This window comes from Artemia franciscana, chromosome 6 (genome assembly GCF_032884065.1).
Source record: "Artemia franciscana chromosome 6, ASM3288406v1, whole genome shotgun sequence".
Lineage (NCBI taxonomy): Eukaryota > Metazoa > Arthropoda > Branchiopoda > Anostraca > Artemiidae > Artemia > Artemia franciscana.
Genome location: NC_088868.1, coordinates 24,471,333 through 24,496,812, shown reverse-complemented (window position 1 = coordinate 24,496,812; position 25,480 = coordinate 24,471,333). Strand labels below are relative to the sequence as shown.

At 36.2% G+C, this 25,480-nt stretch overlaps 1 protein-coding gene across 1 annotated transcript in view; it reads right to left on the bottom strand.

The window, feature by feature from the left end:
- The window catches only part of LOC136028229 (collagen alpha-1(II) chain-like), a gene marked incomplete in the record, with an annotated part of 194,538 nt that extends 171,462 nt beyond the window's left edge, over positions 1 to 23,076 (bottom strand). Inside the window, 1 exon segment of the mRNA XM_065705953.1 lies at positions 22,899 to 23,076. Within this exon segment, the coding sequence (XP_065562025.1) occupies positions 22,899 to 22,966 (68 nt within the window).
- Positions 23,077 to 25,480: the final 2,404 nt, after the last annotated feature.

Genomic DNA, 25,480 nt, shown 5'->3' with positions numbered 1-25,480 from the left:
TATGCCAAAACAATCAAGTCACTAAAGCCTAAAACACAGATATTTCGTTTCTGATCCCAGCAGTCATTTCCACTCTAGATTACGTATTACCAGTGAACTTTAACCGTGTAGCGTTTTCGTTTGGAGGCCGTGTAGGTAATTGAAAATGATTGAAGTAGTCGCAGGGCGAATGAATTTTCATTATATGTTCTCAGCTTGATTTGAAGTACTTTTCGTCTGGTTCAACAGCTTTAAGAACATATGATACTTTGAATGATATCAATTGATGTTAAGTAATTTGGAAAATATAATTTTTGCATGAGAAGTAAAGAGTGATTTTAAAATTTTAAAATTGGCATAAATTAGCTTTTAAGATAATGAACTTAAAATTAGCAGACATTGATTATTTAAAAAAATTAAACTAGCAGACATTAAAATATTTGATAACGCAATGTCAAAATGTGGCTGTTGGTACTTTTTACCAATTTACCAAATAATGTTTTATAATGTTTTATTACCAAAGAATATATACTTTTCTGAAAACATATCACTTACACGCAAGTCAAAATACAAAAAGAATGGGTTTTGTCAAGAAATATGTATTATTTGTATACGGATATCATATCAAACATTGACTAAAACAACAAAATACCGTTGAAACCAGTTTGATTGCCAAATTTCAGCAATTAGCAATGGCTAAAAATGGTCAACGAAGCATAAAATTTCAAAATGTGCAACCATAAACTAATCACTTTAAAACCTATTTCTTATAGATACAGTATAGAGCACTGAGTAATATCGCCGGCTGAAGCCCATTTTTGGCTTGAATTTAGACCCGCCATATCAGGTAAACTATCTTTTGATTGAAGTTATGGTAGCTCTTTTATCCTCGTTCACCATTCCAAAAGATTAAGTCTTTGTAATTGCTCTAATCTCAGCCATTAGGGCCTCGTAGTCGATAAATCGTTCCTTTTCATAATAAGTTTTTGTGTTGGCAAACACAACTTGAAGATGATGAGCCCTCCGTGAATGGAGGCTCAAATTTAAGGGAAGAAAAGACTACTAAGCCAAATGAACCAAGAGGATGACCCCATTATTATGTGGATTTAATCTCCAAAGAAATGCTCGCATTTCAAACTTATTTATTCAGCGTAAATGATGAGCTGCCAGTGTTATTGCCATACTCCTTAAGGAGATATTCGTCAATGTCTCCTTATTCAAGTTGTGTTCTTTGTGAGTTTTTATTATCCAGGGCTTTTAAGGTTACCTATAAAAGTTTTGCATAACGCTTACTGTTTTGTTCTTGTTTCTTATTATTCATCAGCAATTCTCTTGGATAATACAGAAGCGGTTTTAGGGGAGAGGGCACTTACCCCTGGTGCAGGAATTTTAGTGGCACAAGATTTCAGATAAATAATATAACAGTTACAATTATTTTGTAATTTCAGTAAAAATTTTAATTTTTATTAAAATGAAAAATTTGTTAATAAATGAGAATTTTGTTAAAATATGGTCTGAAAATTTATGAGAGACGGGGGGAGGGGGGGGCTAATCAAGATCAGCTACATGGGTGCAAGAGAGGCCACAACTGCCAGTGGGATGACATTAGTCGCTTTTGCCCTATAACATAAATAGGCATTGCTTGAATTTTGGCCTACATTCCATTTACAAGGTTATTGGACCTTCCGTATCAATTGGTAGCCTCACAAATCTTTAAAAGTCTTTATTTATTTTTAGCTATTTGCGGAACATGGTTTGTAACTATTTTCTAAGTAATCTCATATGCTCAAACTGCAAGGTCAATTTCAGAATCTACTCAATCCCATATAGACTTAAGAAAATATATACAGAAAAACTAGTATAGATGTAACACTTTTACAAGCGTTTGAGCCCAAGTCGTGTCATAGATTTTTATAGAATTGGAATGTGATTTTGAGTGTTACATCTGAACAGATCGAGACAGGAGGCTTGACATTTTTGACATAAGAATTCCAATGGAACTATATCTGAGCAACTCAGAGAAACCTAGGGAATTTGAAAGAAGTGCGTTTAAATGAAAATCTGATGCTATCTGTCTCCATTTTTGTATACCTACTCTTCAAGATAGCTGCCAAACTTCTATTCTAGCGTAAAGGTTGATAAAGTTCAATGAAGGTTGAGGACGTCAATTCTAAACGGCATCTAAATTTTGATGGTATATATTTCTACTTTAAAGTTTCAAAGTCACAGAATAGTATCTCCTCAATCTTTAGTAGAAACAGGTAATCAAGGCATGTCGGCTGTCAAAAAACCAAATCAGATTACACGCTGCTATTTTTAAAGTTTCCAGTTCGTGGTAACAAGCAGTAAGTGAGGAGCGACTCGGCTCAATAGTAACCGATGCTCTAAAGAACGAATTTTAATATCAACAGATATATCAAAAGAATCAGCTTCTTATGATGATTCCAAACATATAAGATTCATCATGTTTAATGTTACTCATCAAAAGGTACAAGCCTGAGAAAAATTGGAAACCATGAAAGGTTTCATGAAACTTTAGAAAACCATGAGCATTTCCTATCGATAGCTTTCCCAGAAAAAAAAAGATCCAGAGACTTCACGAAAGAAACAATGTAGAGTGAGGTGTACTTTAGGTCGCTCTGAGCACCCTAGAGTCACTGGTTTAATTAAACTTGTATTTATTCTGGGAGACAATGGCGAAGGCAGGGAGGAATTTACTTGGACATAAATTATTCTTTTAAGAACATGGCACCCAGCACACAAATCCTTGCCGATAGAAGCTTAAGGTCGGTATGGAGAGTGAAACTTCAGGGCGTCTCTTCTGTACTGAATGTTATTAGTATGTATGAGAAACCAAATTCAAATAAAATCCAGAGTACTAATATAGTGACTAAGTACTAGAGTCTGGCTGGCTGGAATATTTATTAAGTGCTCTGTTCGCTCAAATAAGGACTCTTTTGTATCAAAATCGTTTTGAGATGTACAATAAATATCCTTGGCCGGCCGGCGGGTTTTATGCATCTATCTAGAAAATGTAATGATAAATTTTATTTACGCAATGATTTTGAATTTGGAGGCTTTTGAAAGATTACAAAATAACCCTTTCCAAACGGGTCATTAATTTGGACATGAAACAACCATGAGACAGTTGCTTTCGTTCAAACTGTAGATAAGAATTAAGAGTCTAAATAAGAGATTGGGAAGTAATTTTACTCCGGTCTATCCAAAATTACATCATGGTCCCAGTCGAATATAATGTTTTTCCCAAAAACATAAATTGTGACGTTTTAACTAGCCAATGAGCCTGTCCAACATTAGGCTCAAAATGAGAGACGTATTATACCTTTGGTTTGCAAGAGGCCTCCAAAGATAGACCACAGAACCCCGCTGGCCACATAAATGATCTGGTAAGAACTTCGTGCTTTAGGGTTTCCAAAGGTAAACTGACCCAGTTCAATCCAATATATGTTGTCATGGAATCCCAACCTTTCTTAAAACATCTTATGCAAGGGAAAAAAAATAGAAGATAGATTTAAATTAAAAAATAGATTTGCAACAGAACATGTGGATTACATACAGTGGCAAATCCATGAGGCTGGTGGACCCTGCCCCCCAATATTTTTTCTGGCACCCTCGTTCCTTGTTTTTTTTTTAGTTTTCACTCTTCTCTTTTTCAAGTACACTTGTCAATTTGGTCAATTATTAGCACCCTTATCACATTGCACCCTCTCAAGACTTGATTTAATGACACCTTTGTTACTCCCCCCGCCAAGATTTTGCAGAAGATCCGAACCTGATTACATCAATACTTTTTTTTCATACAAAGTTAAAGCCTATGGCAGATCAGTACTAGGGTGCCTAACGAAGTGACCCCCTTGAAAGACCCAAAATGAGCAATAGCCGAAAACTTGGTACTGCCGTGCCCTAATGTATTTGCCACAAGACGAAGTAAAAAGTTAGCATAAATCGTTTATTCAGTAATGTTAACTGCGATACACTGCTGCATAGGTGCGCTTTTGATATTAGGGAAGGGCTATTCGACATTTTCATGGCGAGGGAGGGTAGATGCCTACGCAGATTTTTCTTTACCAAAAAACGGTTTAATTAAATAATTTGAATAGGAAGTCTCCAGAAATTTAGGAAAATAGATTCTTTTTTTTTGGGGGGGGGGAGTGCTCAACGCCCTCCACATAAAAGAATCTACAGACCCCTACCATAATAGATAGTGTGAAGCTCTGCAATACCCTGTAACTGTAAGTTGTACTAGATGGATAGTGCAGCTGTCTTTAATAACAGGCCAATTTTATGAAATGAACGAATGTTCAGGGATGAATGTTATGCCACAGGCCATTATGGCCTGTGAGGGTATGTGGTTACATAAATGCACTTTCGCTAGTATTCAGAATCTTTGCTCGATAACAATTAGGCCCTGTTCTGGATAATTGACAAGGGTCGCTCCTTACTTACATTCATAACCTAAGAACTTCTTGATTCAATGCTCTTTTAAACGTGAGGTAGGGTACCAGTCTCTTATTTAACACGTCACTCCTTTTTTACACTCATGGCAAGTTTTTTTTCTCTCTCCGTTGTGTGAACGTAACCATCTGATTTATGCCATATTGCGCTATGGCAAAAGTTTTTGGCTACTTAAAAAGGTTACTACAACTTTTAATATTAGTTAAGATTAGAAGTATTCCGATTTCTAGTACCAGCACTTCAAAACTATCGCCCCTGTGAAAAAAAAAACACAGCAAAAAAAAACGAACACGCATCAGTGATTTTCCTTCTCAAAAAATTAATGCAAAAATTCCGGTTCTTGTACACGTTAGGTTGAATCCTCCAAAACAAGTTTCTGTGATATGTTGAATTTAATAGTGTATTTTTCCCTTGTTCCTTTTTCAAAAGGAACCTGTTTCCCCTTGTTCAAAATTCATGCAAATTTTCTTTTTTGGTGTATAAATTCTTTTTTAATAAAAACTCTAATTTTTAGAGATTAGGTACTATCAGGTCGTTCCTTGCTTACCGTCCGTTACCACGATTTGTTTGATCGGGGCCGTAACTCCAGCATTTATTATTAGGGGGGCAAGGGGGTCCACATCTGGATAGTCATGGGCATGGGCTACATAATAGTTTATCCGCAAAAATTTTGGGAGGCAACTGCCCCTCGCCCCAAAAAGACCCCCTGTGTTTGATTATCGTATTTCTGGAATTGTAACAGCATATGAAAAACGTGAAACAGAGCATACCTTTTTTTTCCATGTAAGACGTAGTCATTGTATCGCCTCACAACTGTATACGTTAGTGTAGATAATTAGAACTTTATTGCATATGTAATGACATAAAAGCCAACGTTTTTCCACTAAAGAACAATCAGCGACTTTAAAACAGAATTTAGACGACTATCACTGAAAGTATGAAAATTTTTGCCAAGTCCTCACTCCCCTCTTCCCAGCCAATACAAAGTTTTAAATATGATCACTTTAACTGAACTGCTTTGAGAATGAATACAATCAATTTGATTTATTTTCAGTAATAGCTAGGGTCAGGGCCGAATCCAGTAGTTTTTTTCGGGGGAAGGCTTAGGGGGGGGGGGGTGTACGGGTGGATTTAGAGCAAAATCTTGGGGGAGGCCCAATATGACAAGAGTGCCAATGAGCAAAATCTTGGGGGGGGGAGCCAATGTGACAAAGGTGTCAATAATTGACAAAATTGACAATCTTATTCTAAAAAAAAGCGTAAGAAAAAAGAAAAAAAGAGGAAGAGGGCATCAGAAAAAAATATTGAGGGCCCGGGGCCCCTCAGTCCCTCTGGATCCACCAGTGGGGGTACAAAAAAACTTCAGAAAACGCATCAAAATTTTTTTATATTCCTTTTTTACGTTTTTGAAAGTCAGACAAACATTTCTAGGGAGAGGGTGTCCAAACCCCCTAGCTCCCCTTGATAAGGTCTTGTCTAGGGTATTTGCCTCGCTAAAAACTTTAATGTTTTCCTGGTATAAATTTTTGCTTAAACGCTAGAATTATTCCTTAGCTACCTGCTCCGTTTGTTTTGTTGTAATACATTTTCAATCATGCTTGAGTTAAACTTTAGTGCAACAAAGGGAGGGTGACCGAACAGCATTATCCCTCATACTTTGGTATATTTCTGTTCCTTTTATGTCGTTCTTTACTTTCGTGTGAAAAAATATTTGTGTTTTTCTTATCCAAAAAAAAATTCCTTTACTTTGCGTTATTTCGAAATGTGGACTTTATTTAAAGGCGAAAAATTCTTCTTTTTTTTATGATGTAAACCTACTTTCCCAGATGTAACATAGAAGTATGATTTAAACAAACTTTTATGATGTAAACGTAAATGTGCCCATTCAATCTTATTCGTATTTTAGAATGTATATGAGTGACTTTTTTATTCATGTAATTTGTATTTGTTTAAAGTGGCTTTTATATTTTGGAATATATTATTTCACAAGAAGCTGGTACACATTAAATTAACACCCAGAATCCCTAAAAAAGGAATCCATAAAATTTATCAGCCAGCTACATTAATGCCTAAGTAAACATTATGAAACACTGCAACACGAAGTGTCTATCTGAAGGTGTTTCCCGGATACCAATGATTCCTAACATTTTTCTGTTGGCTACCAGAAACAAATTGTTAACTGAAAAGTTAACAAACAAATACAAGCTACTAAAAACTTATAGAAAACATTAACTGGAAAATATATTTAAAAATAGAACCTTCAAAATACAAACCAACATTTTAAACAGCGTTTTTCAATTATTAAAAAAGTATGCACAAAATCGTCCACAGTCGCTGAAAATATTTGCATGGTTATTGTATTCTCAAAATTTTTAGAGTTTTGCGGTCATTATAAATGAACAATTTTCTCCGGAAAAAGTTCAAATTTTTGAAGGGTTTCACAAAAAATATGAAGAATAGTGGTCCATAAACTCGTGGAAACATGATTGTTGGTAGAATTATTACCCATAATTTATTGTTACAAATACACAAATATGTTTAAAAGTCGTGTTCTTGAAGAAATACGCGTTTGAATCCATATTTCTTCAAAACAGATACGTCTGTTTATCGTTCTTAAAGACGATTCGGCCTTTAAGCTTAAACGAGAAAATATGCATAGATCTTACTTTTAATCCAACTTCACTTCCATGCATATCCTTTCCAGATGGGAAAAGTTGGGAATTTGAAAACCAGATTCGAAAATAAATCCATACTTGACATTGACGTATGGCCTAACATATTTTCCTCGCATCCATCCAACTTTGACGTGGATTACGCGTCGACAAAACATTGTCACACAGACACAAATAAAACACAGGAACAATTACTGTCACTTAAATAGGATATTCAATCAATGTTATCAGTACAACATTAGAATCTGCTGACTTTATCAAGTATAAGAATCGTAAAATAGTGTTATTAAGTGGCAAATCACTGGAATTAATTGACTCTGCTGCCAACTTGCAACAGGACAACGAGATGTCACTAATTAGAATAAGTCTGCAGGCAAAACTACTATAGTTTTGTAGCTGTTAGTTCAGGCTAACAGCTTACAGGTTTTTTTTAAAGACTTCAATTCTGTTTGTCTTAAGTTTTAATGTCGCTCTTTACTTTGCTATAAAAAAAAAATCATTTTTCGAAAATGTTTATTTTTTCATTAATACATAAAAAATCTAGATTTTTCGGTTTAAAGATGCTATTCAATTTTTGGTAAGGTTAAAATTGCCGATGTTTGTTCATTTTATTTCGGACGTTTTTCTTTGTTTTTTTTGTTTTATTACATGGCCTCTTCTTTGGGCTTTAAGACATATAATCCTCTGTTATTCTGTTGGAGATTGGAAGATAAATCTTAAACACCCAGGGTCACATCCCCCCTCCGAACCTGATCCCCAAGTGTCTTCATATAAGCTTTGAAAAATGGATACAAGTAGATTAAAATCAAGAAACTTAATTGGCCAATCATTCCTAAAGGTATTAGAGAAATTCACAGAAACCTAAAACAGGAGGTCGAAACATGAGAGAAACCAACCGAAATTCGAATTATACAGCAAGTATAGAAAAAAATATATAAGAAACAGTCTAAGTTTCAAGGTTATGGAGGGCGACAAACCGCAGTTCCGAACCGTGGTATAACTGAATAACATTAATATATCTGCCAATAGGAAGATTTCAATTTGTACTTAAGAGCCTGGAAGTGAATTATGACACTAATTGAAAGGAAGCAACCCTAAACACAATTGCGAGACACTTCAAACAACTAACAAGGACAAAAAATTTAAACAGACATTGCTTCGTATCAGCCAAAAAACACGGAAAACTAGAACAGGGCAGGGGTGGAAACATAAAAAAAAACAAGAGCTAAGAGCTCATATGGCACTTGTGACGAGGTTGGAAGAGCCAAGAGCTCATATGGCATGAGCTCTAGCAAAATTCTAAGAATCAATAGATTGATTTAAAGGAAAATCAGAGGATTAGTGCCGGTTGGGATTTACAATAAAAGCTCTGAGAAACAAGGTCCTTCAACATATCAAAATTCATTAAGATCCGATCACCCATTCGTAAGTTAAAAATACCTAATTTTCTTAATTTTTCCTCTCCCTTCAGCCCCCCAGATCGTTGAATTGAGGAAAAATACTGTTATCAAGTCAATTTGCGCAGGTCCCTGACACGCCTACCAATTTTCATCGTCCTAGCATGTCCAGTAGCACCGAAACCACCAAAGCACTGGACCCCCCTAACTCCCCCAAAGAGAGCGGATCCAGTCTGGTTACGTCAATCACATATTTACGACATGTCATTATTCTAACCACCAAGTTTCATCCCGATCTCTCCACTCTAAGCGTTTTCTAAGATTTCCAGTTCCCCCCTCCAACTCCCCCAATGTTACCAAATCTGGTCAGGATTTGAAATAAGTTCTCTGGAACATGAGTTCCTTCTAAGTATCAAATTTTATTAAGGTCTGGTCACCTGTTCGTAATTTAAAAATTCCGCAATTTGTCCAATTGTTCCGACTTCACACACCCCGCTCCAACTCCGCCAAAAAGAGCGAATTCAGTCCGGTTATGCAATGCAAATCACGTATCTAGGACTTGTGCTTATTCTTCCCACCAAGTTTCATCCCGATTTCTCCACTCTAAGTGTTTTCCAAGATTTCTCGTTTCCCCCTCCAACTCCTCCCAATATCGCCGGATACGATCGGGATTTAAAAAAAAGAGCTCTCAGACATAAGTTCGTTCTAAATATCAAATTTCATTAAGATCCGGTCACCCGTTCGTAAGTTAAAAATACCTCATTTTTTCCAATTTTCTCTCTCCCCCCTCATCCTCCCAGAGGGTCGAATCTGGGAGACGACTGTTATCTAAGCAATCTGTGCAGGTTCCTGGCGTGCCTACCAATTTTCATTGTCCTAGCACGTCCAGAAGCACCGGATTCACCAAAGCACTGGAAACCCCCCACAACACCCCCAAAGAGAGTGGACCCGGTCCAGTTATGTCAATCACGTATCTAGGACTTGTGCTTATTCTTCCCATCAAGTTTCGTTTAGATTTCTCCACTCTAAGCATTTTCTAATCTTTTTGGTTTCCAAGATTTTCATTTCCCCCCTCAATCCTCCTATGTCCCCGGATCCAATTCGAATTGAAATTGGAGCATCTGAGACATTGATTCAGATCTGATCACCCATTCGTAACATAAAGATACCTCAATTTTCATGATAGCCCAGTTAACCCAGTCCGGTTATTTAAATCACTTATCTAGGACTTGTGCTCATTCTTCCCACCAAATTTCATGCCAATCTCTCCACTCTACGCGTGTCCATGATTTCCGGTTTTCCCCTCCAATTCCCCCCAGTGTCACTAGATTTGGTCGGGAATTAAAATTAGAGCTTTGAAGTACGATATCCTCCTAAATACCAAATTTCAGTTTCAAATTTCATGTCATTCAAATTTCAGTACCAAAATTCAGGTACGATCACCTGTTCGTAAGTTAAAAATGCCTCATTTTTTCTAATTTTTCCGAATTAGCTGTCCCTCCACTCCCTCCAGATGGTCGAACCGGGGAAGATACTATTTCTAATTTGATCTGGTCTGGTCCAGGATATGCATGCTGACTTTCAACGTCCTAGCTTATCTGGAAGTGCCTGAACTAGCAAAACCATGGACCGACAGACGGACAGACAGACAGAAATTACGATTCGCTATATATGACTTGGTAAATACCAAGTGCCATAAAAACACACCAAAATATTTGATCTATAAAGAAAAAAACAAGAAACTATATGAAACGTATTTAAAATCAAAAGATTTCTGGAGAGTGAGGGTTTAAAGCCCCACAAACAAAGCCCGCTTGTCCCCCAAGCGGGACAATTGCAGACAATATTTAAAGGATATAAGAGTAACAACAAATTTCTGTTCAACGAAGTACAGATTCTAAGAATTTCAACAGTGACAGCCGATACTTTTCTCGTTTCTGATAGGTGCGGTTCCAGTGGCTTAGACTAAGATTTCAATTATTATTTTTTTTTAATAATTGTATTTTCTTTTAATTCTATATTTTTAGTTTCATTCCAAATATTGTTTTTTACCCTGTAATTTTGGTCGACTCCAATTTTAAATCCATATAAAAACAGCACTCTTTTGGCGTAAGAAACTCACCAGACAAGTGATTAATTATATTTATTCGCTGTTCCCCGTCATAAGCACGTCAAAGATAACATCAAGCATTCTTCATAAAGAAGCCCTATTAACTTATCCAACATTGGGGATAAAACGATATCTGTTAATACAGACTCCTGGGAACGCAATTCTGAAGATACACAGTTTTGGGGGGGATTTACAGGGGGGCTGCGGAGGGATTTATTGCGAAGGCAATTTTTACGGAGAATCCAATTCTGAAGACATGCAGTTTCTTCAAACTTCCGGTATAGCTTGAATTTGCAGCCGATTTCAAAATTATTTTTCCTATTTATTATTGTGTTCTGTTCCTTTTGATGTAGTGGAAAAGTTCTCCGTTAGAAAAAATCATTTCCATAAACAAAAATTTTAATAGACAATGCTGCAGAACTTAAAAACGAACTCGTCATAGCAAATTCATTACAAACTACTGAGTCATCCTTTCTTACTTACACAACCAAGCTTTTATAATAAACGAGTGCAATTGTGTTCTTTTGAAAAATGTTTGCGAAAGCTTCCTGCCATTGGACATCCCTCTTCAATTTCCTTTGACAACAAAACACAATAGCCTTCAGAAATTAAGCCAAAAGCTGTAAGGGGGTGCATCCTCATGCTTTTCTAGCATGACGCTGCAAAATCAAAGCCATCAATAGCATTTTGTCAAATTGTGATACGATGAACAGTCAATCGATATAGTGAGTCATGAGTCCAGTGAGTGCTCTAACAAGAGGGATTTAATTATGTTTAGAGCAGACTACGCTGCTTAGCTTGGTATCACATTCTAGCCACCGGCAACCAGCTAGTTTCTGGTCAGTGTTGACGCATCTGCGACAGGGGTCGAGGAAAATATTATTTAGGGTGAATCATTAGTTTAGCCAAATATCCAAACAATTAATATGACTAGTGGTGGAACATTCTTGAATCCAGCAATATATCTAAGAAAGATACAAAGATCTCATTTCATCAGTAGATATGATAATTCTATTATGATAAGCATGTTTAGCAAATAATAATAGTTTTTTAGGTTGCTCCCTCTTCCGTTTCGTTGTTATAACGAAATTTACGGTTTACAAGAAGTTGCCATTCATGTCTGTAAACAAATATACATTTAGGGCAGGGACACATTGTGCAGCCTACAGTCATGAATAATCCTAATTTTCATAGGTATTCCTGCATGTTCTTATACATATTCGTAAATATACTATAATTCTCGAGCAATTCACCTGTTTTATTTTGTTTTTATGACACGCTCCCCTTCCAAAAATTTCTACTTAAGGGGCTACAATAAGCATTTTTATTTTGTTCTGTTTTAATATACACCCTATTTCTATTCCCAAATAATCATTTTCTAATAAGGAAAAAAAATCGAATAAGATGAGCCAAGGGTCCCAGTAAAATTTTTCGGACGGAATTTTCGGAAACGAAGAAGGAACGTATATAACATATCGTCACTGTTACGGGTAGGAGTCGTAACTCATATTTTCAAACTTTTGATATAACTGCCAAAAATTATTTGCTGAGTTACTTTCAAAGGTAGGGCCTGCACGACACTGTACTTTCCAGTCACGAGTCAATCCCCCTGGTCTATATTATATTGCTAATCTTCCCTTTGAGAAAAGCTTAGCAGACGGTTTTTGGTGTTCACCCGTTAAGGGCGAATTGACTTATATGACCTTTAATCATAACGGTGACAATATGCCTCTGGTGTACGGATTGGAAAAGTCCATGTGATAACCCCTTAACCACTGCTCCGGTTGAAGTTTCGGCTGTTCACGTTAACACAGGTTTACTTAAATTTAACTGACTGCTGATTCCTTTGGATATCAATTTATTCCACATGATCGTGTTAGTTGTACATTTTGAGCGTGCTGCTGGGTCCCGGGACACGACAGGCTTCTATATATGGATTCTCACTGGTGAGAATCACCGGGACACCGGGACACAAATGACGACCGGGACACTGGGACACAGGGAATATAAATGACGACCGGGACACTCAAAGAGAAAATACAAACTGGGACACCAGGACACAAATGACGACCGGGACACAGGGAATATAAATGCTATTTATATGCACAGACAATGCGACAGCGAAGAATGTTGTATATTCGCAAGTTTTACGTAGTTAAAAACATATATATATCTATCTATATTCACAGGTGGGACACAGGGACACAACTACAATGGCGCGTAACTAATATGGCACATAACGACTTAAGTGCGCGGGGGGCTTGGGGGGCGCGAAGTGCCACCCAACAGCTAGTATTCTATAAATAGTCGATGCGTCGGAAACTCAAAAATCTTATTTATGCTTTGAATGACATCATATAAGAAAATGCTTACATGATCCCATAAGAAATGCTTATATGATTTACTAACACAGTACATGACGTCATTTGCGAAAATCAAAATTGACTCTTAACAAATTTTCTCTTTTCGACTTTTGACCTATCTAGATCGTTTTTCTTATGAGAGAATATCCCAAGATACCCATTTTCAAGAAAAAATACAGAATTGATAAAATCCTGGGGGGGGCAAAGCTGGAGCCAACTTTCTCATTTCAAGTGAAAATGAGCCGTATAGTACCATAAAGGCAAATGGATACTAAAAAAAACTGATCGGTTTCTATGGATGCTTAAATTTGGTAGGCCTATCTTAGTTTCGAAAAGATTTTTAAAGACTCTGAATTTCAGCTGGGGGTGTTGTCCCCTCCCTCTTGGGGAGGGGGTTTGACCCCCTCCCCCTCAAACAAGACAAAATTCTTGTCTGACTCGTAAACAAGTAACAAAACTGTACATAAACAACTTTTTTATGCGTTTTATAAGTTGATTTGTGCCAACCCCAATGAACTACTTCCCCCTCTGAATAAAATTCCTGGACAAATCCTTGTGTGAACTTGTATATCTATCTATATATATAAAAATAAGTTGTCTGTGTGTGTGTGGGTCTGTCTGTCGGGTGACGTCATGTTTGTGTGTCGACTGACGTCATGTTTTCAACTGGCGAAATTACAGACCGGGACATCGGGACACAAATGACGACCGGAACACCGGCACATAGGGAATATAAATGACGACACTCAAAGAGAAAGCGACCGGGACAAAAGGAATGTTCGATTAGCAATCACCATCAACAAAGCACCGGGACACAAAGAGTATAAATGACGACCAGGACATAAGTAAAAAAAAAACTAAAAAAACTAAAAAAAAGGTAAAAACTACAAAAAAAACTAAAAAGAAAAAAAACTAAAAACTAATAAAAACACTAAAAAAGCTAAAAAACTAAAAAAAAATAAAAAAGAAAAAAAATAAAAAAGGAAAAAAATGAAAATAAAGGAGAAAAACAAAACTAAAAAAACGAATGTATATACAGCCCGGGACACCGGGATACAAATGACGACCGGGACACAGGGAATATAAATGACGACCGGGACACAGGGACACAACTACAACGGGGACGCCGGGGGGCACAGGGGGATATAAATGACGACCGGGACACCGGGACAAAAGGAATATAAATGACGCCCGGGACACTCAAAGAGAAATCACAGACTGGGACACCGGGACACAAATGACAACCGGGACACAGGGAATATAAATGACGACCGGGACACAGGGACACAACTACGAAGGGGACGCTGGGGGGCACAGGGGGATATATAAATGACGACGGCGACACAGGGAATGGTCGATTAGCAATCACCATCAACAAAGCTCAAGGGCAATCATTAGAATCATGAGGTATAGATCTGAATACGGATTGTTTTCCCATGGACCATTATATGTTGCATGTTCAAGAGTCGGTAAACCTGACAATCTATTTATATGAACAGACAATGGGACAGCAAAGAATGTTGTATATTCGCAAGTTTTACGTAGTTAAAAACATATATATATATATATATATATATATATATATATATATATATATATATATATATATATAATATATATATATATATGTATATATATATATATATATATATATATATATATATATATATATATATATATATATATATATATATATATATATATATATATATATATATATATATATATATATATATATATCTATATTCACAGGTGGGACATAGGGACACAACTACAATGGCGCGTAACTAATATGGCGCGTAACAACTTACGCGCGCGGGGGGGGGCTTGGGGTGAAGCGCCCCCACCAACTAGGTATTGGGGTGGCGCGAAGCGCCACCCCAACAGCTAGTATATATATATAAATAAGTTGTCTGTGTGTCGAGTGACGTAATGTTTGTGTGTCGACTGACGTCATGTTTGTTGATTGACGAAATTACACACCGGGACATCGGGACACAAATGACGACCGGGACACCGGGACATAGGGAGTATAAATAACGACCGGGACACTCAAAGAGAAAGCGACCGGGACACAAGGAATGTTCGATTAGCAATCACCATCAACAAAGCACCGGGACACAAATGACGACCGGCACACAGGGAATATAAATGACGATCAGGACACTCAAAGAGAAATTACAGACCGGGACACCGGAACACAAATGACGACCGGGACAAAAATGACGACCGGGACACAGGGAATATAAATGACGACCGCGATACTCAAAGAGAAATTACAAACTGGGACACCGGGACACAAATGACGACCGGGACACAGGGAAACAACAACAACGGGGACGCCGGGGGGCACAGGGGGATATATAAATGACGACAGGGACACAGGGAATGTTCGATTAGCAACCACCATCAACAAAGCTCAAGGGCAATCATTAGAATAATAAGGTATAGATCTGAATACAGATTGTTTTTCCCATGGACAATTATATGTTGCATGTTCAATAGTTGGTAAACCTGACAATCTATTTATATGCACAGACAATGGGACATCGAAGAATGTTGTAGATTCGCAAGTTTTGCGTAGTTAAAAACATATATATATGTTTATATATATGCCCCCCCGCGCGCGTAAGTCGTTATGCGCCATATTAGTTACGCGCCATTGTAGCTGTGTCCCTGTGTCCCACCTGTGAATAGAGATAGATATAAATATATATTTTTAACTACGTAAAACATGCGAATATACAACATTCTTCGCTGTCCCATTGTCTGTGCATATAAATAGCATTTATATTCCCTGTGTCCCGGTCGTCATTTGTGTCCTGGTGTCCCAGTTTGTATTTTCTCTTTGAGTGTCCCGGTCGTCATTTATATTCCCTGTGTCCCAGTGTCCCGGTCGTCATTTGTGTCCCGGTGTCCCGGTCTGTAATTTCTATTCAAACACTCCCTGTGTCTCAGTCGTCAATTATATATCCCGCCTGTGCCCCCGGCGTCCCCGTTGTAGTTGTGTCCCCGCGTCCCGGTCGTCATTTATATTCCCGGTCGTGATTTGTGTCCTGGTGTCCCAGTCTGTAATTTTTCTTTGAGGTTCCCGGTCGTCATTTATATTCCCTCTGTGTCGGTCGTCATTTGTGTCCCGGTCTGTAATTTATCTTTGAGTGTTTTTTCTTTTTAGTTTTTTTTAGTTTCTTACATTTTTTCAGTTTTTTTTTTCTTCTTTATTTTTCAGCGTCACTATGAAGTACATATCGCCGAACCTTTGTTTTTTAACTTAAATCTGGTAGGCATTGATGACCTTATCCAAGTCAAAATCCCAAACCCAATCATCATCGCTATCATTTTCAGTTTTGAAAATGAAACTACTGTTAATAGATGCATTTTGATTCTTCGAACATATTTTCTCTCTTGCAAAACTACCGCAAACTCACCGTTATGGAGCTATTATATATTTGCACATTAGGGGGGGGGGGGGGTGAAGCATAGAATATATTAAATACAGCAATGATTAGTTTACGTATTTAATTTATGCTATGCTTCACACACACCCCCTAATGTGCAAATATATAGCCCAAAGTTGCTTCTGACCTATTACAGATTCGCGATTTCAAATATCCGATCAACGAAAACGGAAATAATTGCAATTCTATATTTATAAATACAAGAATATTTGGGTAGGAATAACTCCATAACGGTGAGTTTGCGGTAGTTTTGCAAGAGAGAAAAGATGTTCCAAAAATCAAAATGCATCTATTAACAGTAGTTTTATAACTCAAAACAATTGTTCAGGTAATACCAACATTACTTTTTTTGGGGGGGGGGAACATGGGCGTAAAGAATAGGGAAATTGCAGTCAAAATGCGTTAGCTACAATCATTCTACATATTATAAAGTGATAATTAGTTTCTTAAAATGTTTCCTTCTCAACAGACTCGATCCTAGGCTTATACTTAAAAAAGGTAAACTTGTGTATATAACCTAGGGCCGTATTCACCTTTTGGTCGGGGAGGAAGTGGTCTCGCGATTGCAACGAGACTGATTATTATACTTAGAAATAACGCTAAATTGGGAATCAAATGGTCTATTTCATTTTGCTATCCAATCACAACACACAAAAAGGTTCACTTGAAAATAATTCTAGCTTATAGTCAAAGCCTTTGATACAAAAAACTTGATTATAGGGATATCATCAAGGAGTAGAGGAAATGGCATTAAAAAAATTGCCTAGTTTTAAGGAAACAGCGCGATAGCCAATGTCAGATGAAGTGTTTTAAAGTCCAATCTCAGGCCTAAGCCAAAGCTTCACTCTTCCTCTTTAAATTTTTTTGCGAAGACGCCCTTTACTGTTAGTTAGCTTTCAATTTCTAATCAATTTAACCTTTTTACAAGTTTCTAAGACCGTCTGTTTCATGCGAAGCGGCTATGTAAAAGAAATGCACGGGAGGCTGCGCTCTTTAGCGTTTCAACGATTTCGCGTTGACTCGCACTGTTGCTGTAAGCTGATATTTGGGAAGGGACAATTGTCCGCTACGGCTGTTTTTCCGTTAAACAAAAATGACAAGCCTTTTTTTTTTTTTTTACTGGATACAGAGTATACGATAGACCCTAAAATTTTCAAAGAATAGTATTCTTTCATGTTAACCTTAATATGGAATGATTAGTTTTTTTTTTTTTTTTTTTTTTTTTTTTTTTTTTTTTTTTTTTTTTTTTTTTTTTTTTTTTTTTTTTATAGGAATTATAACGAAGTTGAAACTCAAAACAAATAAGAATCGGAATTCTCACTTGGCAGATTACGCCAGTCGTATCTACAAAACTAGCTGAAATAAATTTACTCATGAAATTTCTCAGTATGTATAAAATTTTAAAAACTAGCGCTTTACTGAAAACACAAAAACGATCCAAAAAACAAGATGTTCTCATAGGAGCAAAATATTCCTTAAACAGCCTGCAAAAATAAAAGACTAATTTCTACGGTTTTAAATAGTACTCGCCCACGATGCTAACAACTTTTGTATGCAACAATAATTCTCCAAAAGATAGTTTTCAGCTCAGTTTTCAGCAAAGCGTTAATTTCTAGATTTCGAGATGTTTTGATGAATATCGCTACTCAGTATAGTTCAGCTAGATTTGTAGATAGGCTATATCTTGAATCATCTGTGAAGCAATAATTCCTGTTCATTTTAAGTTTCAACTTCGCTCTTTATTTCCGGAAAGAACTCAATTTTAAAAAATCAGTTTTGCTCGTTTTTATTATTTTTGCCCTGAAACCTACACGACAAACCTCACAAAAAGGTCTTTGCTTAACTTAAGTGACGAAACTAAAGAAGTTGATATTATTTTTGATTAAACATTGCATCCTTTGAACTTATTATTCAAGACAGGGAACTATGATCCTCCTACATAAGAGTTTTGGACCATCAACGATCCCGTTGATGCAATTTTCATTTCCACCTGACAACACTTTCGAGCAGTTTCAAACTCGTTTTTGAAATTCTCATAAATTTGTTTCTGCAATATTAAGAATAGTCGAATTATTATTGAGACTAATCGAAATAATAGTAATTATTCTTGAACCAGCTTCAAATGACAATTTTTTCGCGCTAGACAGTTTTTTGCAAAACCTGTTTTTGAATTTTGGTTACTATAGGTACTGGTTCGCTCTTTACAAGATAGCAGCTATCCCTGCAACCATGATTACAAAACAGGAAGTTACTTTTCTTGAAAGCTTGATAAATAAGATATTTTTAAATTCCATCTTTTGAAACATTAAGTAGTATTTTTTTTTACTTGGTCTTTTACGGTAAAAACTCCGTTTTCAAGCTATTTTTGAAAACAAACATTAAATAATGGGCAATTTCATGCATTTATTAAATAAGAAAAAGTAAGTTTTTTCAACTGTAATTAAGGAGCAACATTAAAACTTAAAATAAACCGAAACTATTACTTATATGATTGCTTCTACTCAACGGCTGGCTCTTTACGCCAAAGTTTTTAGTACCTTTAAAAATAGCTTCCTATTGTTCTAATCAAACAAAAATAGGGTTTCAAGAGTCGTTTTTAAATAATTGGAACCGAATTCAAACTTTAGCATAAAGGGCGAGGTGTTGGGGAAGAGCAACCTTCTCATATACATAAGGACTTCTATTCTTTTGAAGTTTTGACGTTGCTACTTACTTTCAGTTGAAAAACCTTTTATTTCAATTTAATTCCAGATTGTTACGTGCCAGGAAATCTGGCTACACCTCTACGGAAAAATCCCCCCTCCCCACGGATTTATTTTCTAGACAAATCAATCCTGTGAAAATTGACCCGAGACAATTACCCTTAACATTTCCATGCGTAAAATTGAGTCGGCAAAGAGAAAGCAGGACATGAGACAAATTTCGTATAGAAATTCTGGCAATTTTCCCCAGTATAAAATTTCCCCTGAAAAATTCCCTCCCTGAAAACTTACCTCCCTATGGAAGATTATCCAAGTAGAAAATTCCACCACCAGAAAATTCAATTCCCCCCAATCCAAAAATGAAAACTTACTTCCCAATAAGAAATATTATATGTAGACAATGAGCAAGTTTTGTAGCTTAAAGACCTTTCCTCAGGGGCCGTAGGGTTATCATATCTCTAAATGCATAGTTATTTGGCTTTCCTGCTATGTTGAACAAAATGGCTATCTCAAGATTTTGATCGTACGATTTTGAGAAAAAAGGGGCGTGGGAGGGGGGCTAGCTGCCCTCGAATGTTTTGGTCACTTTAAAAGGGTATTAGAACTTTTAATTTCCGCTCGAATGAGTCCTCTCCCTTTATTCAACGACCACTGGGTCGATACGATCACCCTGGGAAAAAAACAAAACAAAAACAAACAAACAAAAAATCCAAATGCATCTGTGATCTTTTTTCTGGCAAAAAAAAACACAAAATTCCACATTTTAGCAGATAGGAGCTTGCAACCTTTAAAGTAGGGTTCTCTGATATGCTGAATCTGATGGTGTGATTTACATCAAGATTCTATGACTTTTAAGGGAAGCTTTCCCCTTTTTTTTCGAAAATAGGGCAAGTTTTCTCAGGCTCGTAACCTTTAATGGAAAAGACTAAACTTAATGAAACTCGTATATTTGAAATCAGCATAAAAATTTGATTCTTTGATATAGCTACTGGTATCAAAATTCCGTTCTTTAGAGTTTCGGTTACTATTGAGCCGAGTCGCTCCTTATTTATAGTTCATTACCACGAACTGTTTGATTTGCCGGCTGGGTTTTATTCACTATTCTTCAGCTAGGTGAAAATGCCTGTAAAAGACCAAGAATAGCTGGTAATGTTGTTAATGGTGTCAACACACATACATTTGGAGGGGGAGGGGTAAGAATATATTTCTTAGCATTCTGTCTTTTAATTTTTTCAACACAAATACAAAAAAAAAATCCAATCAAAATACCTGAAAAGGTATTCGTTCAAATTAAGGGGTTGATCCTTTTTTTAGGATCAAAATATTCGGATTATCACACACTATTCTTTTCTTGGTATTTTCTCTCCCCCCCCCCCTGTTCCGCCCTTCCAAGAACCATGTGCCCGAGCCTACGATGAACGTACATCTCACAAGAAGGCCTCACAAGGAAGAGTCTAGGAAACACATAAATGAAATTTCATTTTTGCTTGGACGGGGGGGGGATCCAAGATCTTCTCAGAGATTGAACAGCCTTTTGAAAAAACGTTCTAGTCAAGGTTTGACACGTATTATATGAGGTCCTAAACCTCCAGGATGACATCCTATTTACCCTTCCCCCAATTACGATTCCATAAAAAAGCAATTATGACTTTAAATGAGCAGAACTACAAATTGACATCACCGATCTGTGTTTAAAATTTTTTTAAATATACTTTTATGTAAAAGAAAGTTGAAATCCCCATGTGATTTGACAAATTATACAATTATCCTCTCTTTCATCACTCTCTCCAGTTCTATAAATCATGTTAGGAGAAAAGAAGAGCCCTGCTGATCACACAACTGAACTCCCTAAATTTTCTGGCTTTATATATATATATATATATATATATATATATATATATATATATATATATATATATATATATATATATATATATATATATATATATATATATATATATATAGGCATAATGTTGGAGAGACATGCCAGAAAATCAGGTTATCATTTTACAAAGTTTAAAATAGAAATCAAATCATAGACTAGTTATGCAATTCTTAATTATACATTGTATAACTAATCTTTCTTTGGTCATGTCAGTGTTGTTTCATGCTAATTAAATCTGACATGCTTCTTTGTCCGTGAAAGTACTAACAATACTGGCTCTTTATCGAGTTGAATTGTCCTCTTCGGGACTTTCAACATGTAAAGCCATTTATTTTCATCAAGAAATAGTCTACGCCCATGACTGATCTTGCTGATAGTGCAGTTAATAATGTTTTTAACGTATGCAACTTGTCATATATTTACTAAAAAACAGAAGTCAGGTATACTGGCTTTACACCGACATTTCCTTGCTCTAAGGAACGCCTGAAAAGCCTTTTAATAAGATGATCCCTCAAGTGAAACATTTGAGGAATTTATGGTCCGTTGCTTACCATAGTAGGCCTTTGTCTCCCTTACCCTTAACAAATTTTGCAAGTTCTCTAGCCATACATATATATATATATATATATATATATATATATATATATATATATATATATATATATATATATATATATATATATATATATATATATATCTATATCCACAGGTGGGACACAGGGACACAACTACAATGGCGTGTAACTAATATGGCGCTTAACGACTTACGCGCGCGGGGGGGCTTGGGGGGGCCCCCATATATATATATATATATATATATATATATATATATATATATATATATATATATATATATATATATATATATATATATATATATATATATATATATATATATATATATATATATATATATATATATATATATATATATATATATATATATATATATATATATATATATATATATATATATACTAGCTGTTGGGGTGGTCGTTGAATAAAGGGAGAGGACTCATTCGAGCGCAAACTCACCGTTATGGAGTTATTCCTACCCAAATATTCTTGTATTTATACATATAGAATTGCAATTATTTCCGTTTTCGTTGATCGGATATTTGAAATCGCGAATCTGTAATAGTTCAGAAGCAACTTTGGGCTATATATTTGCACATTAGGGGGGGGGGGTGAAGCATAGCATAAATTAAATACGTAAACTAACCATTGCTGTATTTAATATATGCTATGCTTCACCCCCCCCCCCTAATGTGCAAATATATAATAGCTCCATAACGGTGAGTTTGCGGTAGTTTTGCAAGAGAGAAAATATGTTCGAAGAATCAAAATGCATCTATTAACAATAGTTTCATGACCCAAAACAATTGTTCAGGTAATAACAACATTAACCCAAATATATACACTAAATTATATATTTCCATTAAAGATCACCCCGCTTCACCCTTATTTGAACCCGTCTGCCCGTAAATTGAATCAACTCTGACGAAATCAGCAAACAAAAAACATAAGGGAAACATATAGTTTGGGCTAAATATTTGTACATTAGGGAGAAGAGAGGGTTGGTAAAGGACAGTAGAGTCGCAATCACAATATTTTAACTACAATTACTCTGCATATAATGAAGTAAGACTTGTTTTCTTAACATGTTTCCTTCTCAATAGCCCCAATTCTAGGGTAACATTTTGTTATTTGATTTCGGTGTTACATCATAATATTGCTGAAAACTAAACATTGTTTTTTACTAATAAATAACGTCTGAAAAATTGAACGTTATTTGTAATCCCATTCAAGCTAATAGAACATTCTTGGAAGTTAACGCTTGAATTACGTGGACTTACCCTGCAGCAGATAAAACAACACAATAGACTGCAATAATCCCGACGACGAGCTTGATGTTTCGTCCCATCCTACCGGCAAACTAGATTAGTTAAACCTGAGTGTCAAACCACCATCCAGTTATGATGACCACTATTTCAAGCCAGCATCCGAGCACAACTAAGATAGAGTGAATCCGTGATTTTCTCTTCTATGACGGTCCTCTTCGTGTTTCAACTCAGACATGTGTCAGACGCCTCGGCTCCCAAATTTCTGGATTCTATGAGTCACCGAAGATGGGACAGGGTTTAATTCAAGTAGCCTTTTATTATCGATATTCGTCTGCCAGTACAGTTAAGTATATAAAAGGTAAATGTGGTCTAAAATGAAAGGAATAGCCTGAAGAAAATGTAATTAAAAAGATTCGATCTTCTTTTAAGGTTATAATATGAACTGGTAAATGTGGTCTAAGATGGAAGGAATAACCCGAAAGAAAATAAAACGATGCGATCTTGACTTAACGTTATCTTACATGACTAGAGGGTGGCTTTGAATAGATTGGGATGGAGGAGGAGCATGGTCAACTATGATGGTCTCAGGCAAATTGGTGCTGCAGTGAGTTGTTAGTAGCAGTAGCAGTAGATCTTTAAAGTTATACGTCAGAAAAACAAGTTTTTTTTTTTTTACCTGAAACTGAAGAGCGACGTTAAAACTTAAAACGAACAGAAATTATCGCGTATATGAATACTCCAAATACCTCGCTCTTTACGCTAAAGATCGAATTTTGTTCCAATTCTTTAAGAATGACCCCTGAATCACAAAGGCCATTTAACTAGAATAAATAGTTCTCTTGAAAGTACTAAAAAATTTTAGCGTCAAGAGCGAGGTGCTAAGGAGCGAGGTGCTCATATACGTGATAATTTCTGTTCGTTTTAAGTTTTAATGTTGCTTCTTACTTTCAGTTGAAAAAAAAATGTTTTTTCTTATGTAATTTCTGATAGGTTTTTAATTAATTCTGGGGAATCCAGGTTCCCCTCCCAAGGAAAATTCCTTTCCCCCACGAAAGCTCCTCCATGGAAAGATCCTTCCACGTAAGCAACCCCATCAAAAAATCCCCCTCTACCCGAAAATATCATTATACTTCCCAATAGCCATCACAATATGAAAACAATGGGCAAAGTTCATAATTTGCAGCCCTTCACCCGGAGGCTGTGGGGGGTCAAGTCGTCCTCAAATGCATAGTTATTAAATCCTTTGACCATGCTGAAGAAAAAGGCTATTTCAAAATGTTGATCATATGATTTTGGGTAAAAAGGGGGTTGGAGAAGGGAAGCTGCCCTCCAATGTTTTTGGTCACTTAAAAGGGGCCCTAGAAGTTTTGATTTCCAATCAAATGAGCCCTCTTCTGATCTTCCAAGATTGCTGGCTCGATAGAATCCCCTCCCCCCGGGAAAAACAAAAAATAAACAAACAAATTAATACGCATCTGTTATCTTGCTTTTGGCAAAAAATTCAAAATTCCACATTTTTGTATATAGGAGCTCGGATATCCTAAATCGCATGGTATAATTTTCGCTATGATCACTTGATCTCCTAGGGGCGCTTCCCCCATTTCAAAATTTAGGCAAATTTTCTCACGCTCGTAACTTTTGATGGATAACATCAAGCTTCATTAATTTTATATATTTTGAATAAACATCAAAATTCGATTCTTTTTATGTATATATTATTATCAAGACTCTGTTTCTTAAAGTTTCGGTTACTACTTAGCCGCATCGCTCCTTACTAGCAGTTCGCTACCAAGAACCGTTTGAAATCTTTATAAGGGCTATGAAGGGTTAACAGTGTAAATTTGGTTTAGCATAGGCAGCTGCTACCTCTTTGGTAAGCTCTCGCTGCTTACATATAGTATTTTTGTTAATTCTGAGAAAATATATCAACAAATAAGGTTTTCAGAGAAAAACAAATAGCCATATTAGAACCTAAAGCAAGCAGAAATAAAGTTTCAACTAGTTCGTGGTAGGTAACGAACAGTAAATAAGGAGCGACCAGTTTCAATAGTAACCGATATCTCTAAAATACGGAATTTTAATACCAATAGACATGTAAAAAGGATCAAATTTTTATTTTGATTTCAAATATATAAGCTCCATTAAGTTTAGTCTTACACATCAAAGGTTACGAGCCGGAAAAAATTTGCCTGATTTTTGAAAAAAAGGAGGAACACCCCCTAAAAGCAACAAAATCTTAATGGAAATCAAACCATCAGATTTAGCCTACCAGAGAATTCTGCTATAGAGGTTTCAAGCTCCTATCTGCAAAAATAGGGAATTTTGTATTTTTTGCCAGAAGAAAGTTCCCGGATGCGTGGTTATTTTTTATTTATTTTTTGTTTTTCCCAGTGGTGATCGTTTCGACCCAGTGGGCCCAGAACGTCGGGAGGGGGTTCATTCTAAAGGGAAATCAAAGTTTTAGTGCCCTTTTTTAGTAACGAAAAAAAATTGAGGACAACTAGGCCCCCTCCCACGCCATTTTTTCTTAAAATCATCCGATCAAAATTTTGAGAAATCATTTTGTTCAGCATAGTTGAAAGGCCCAATAACTA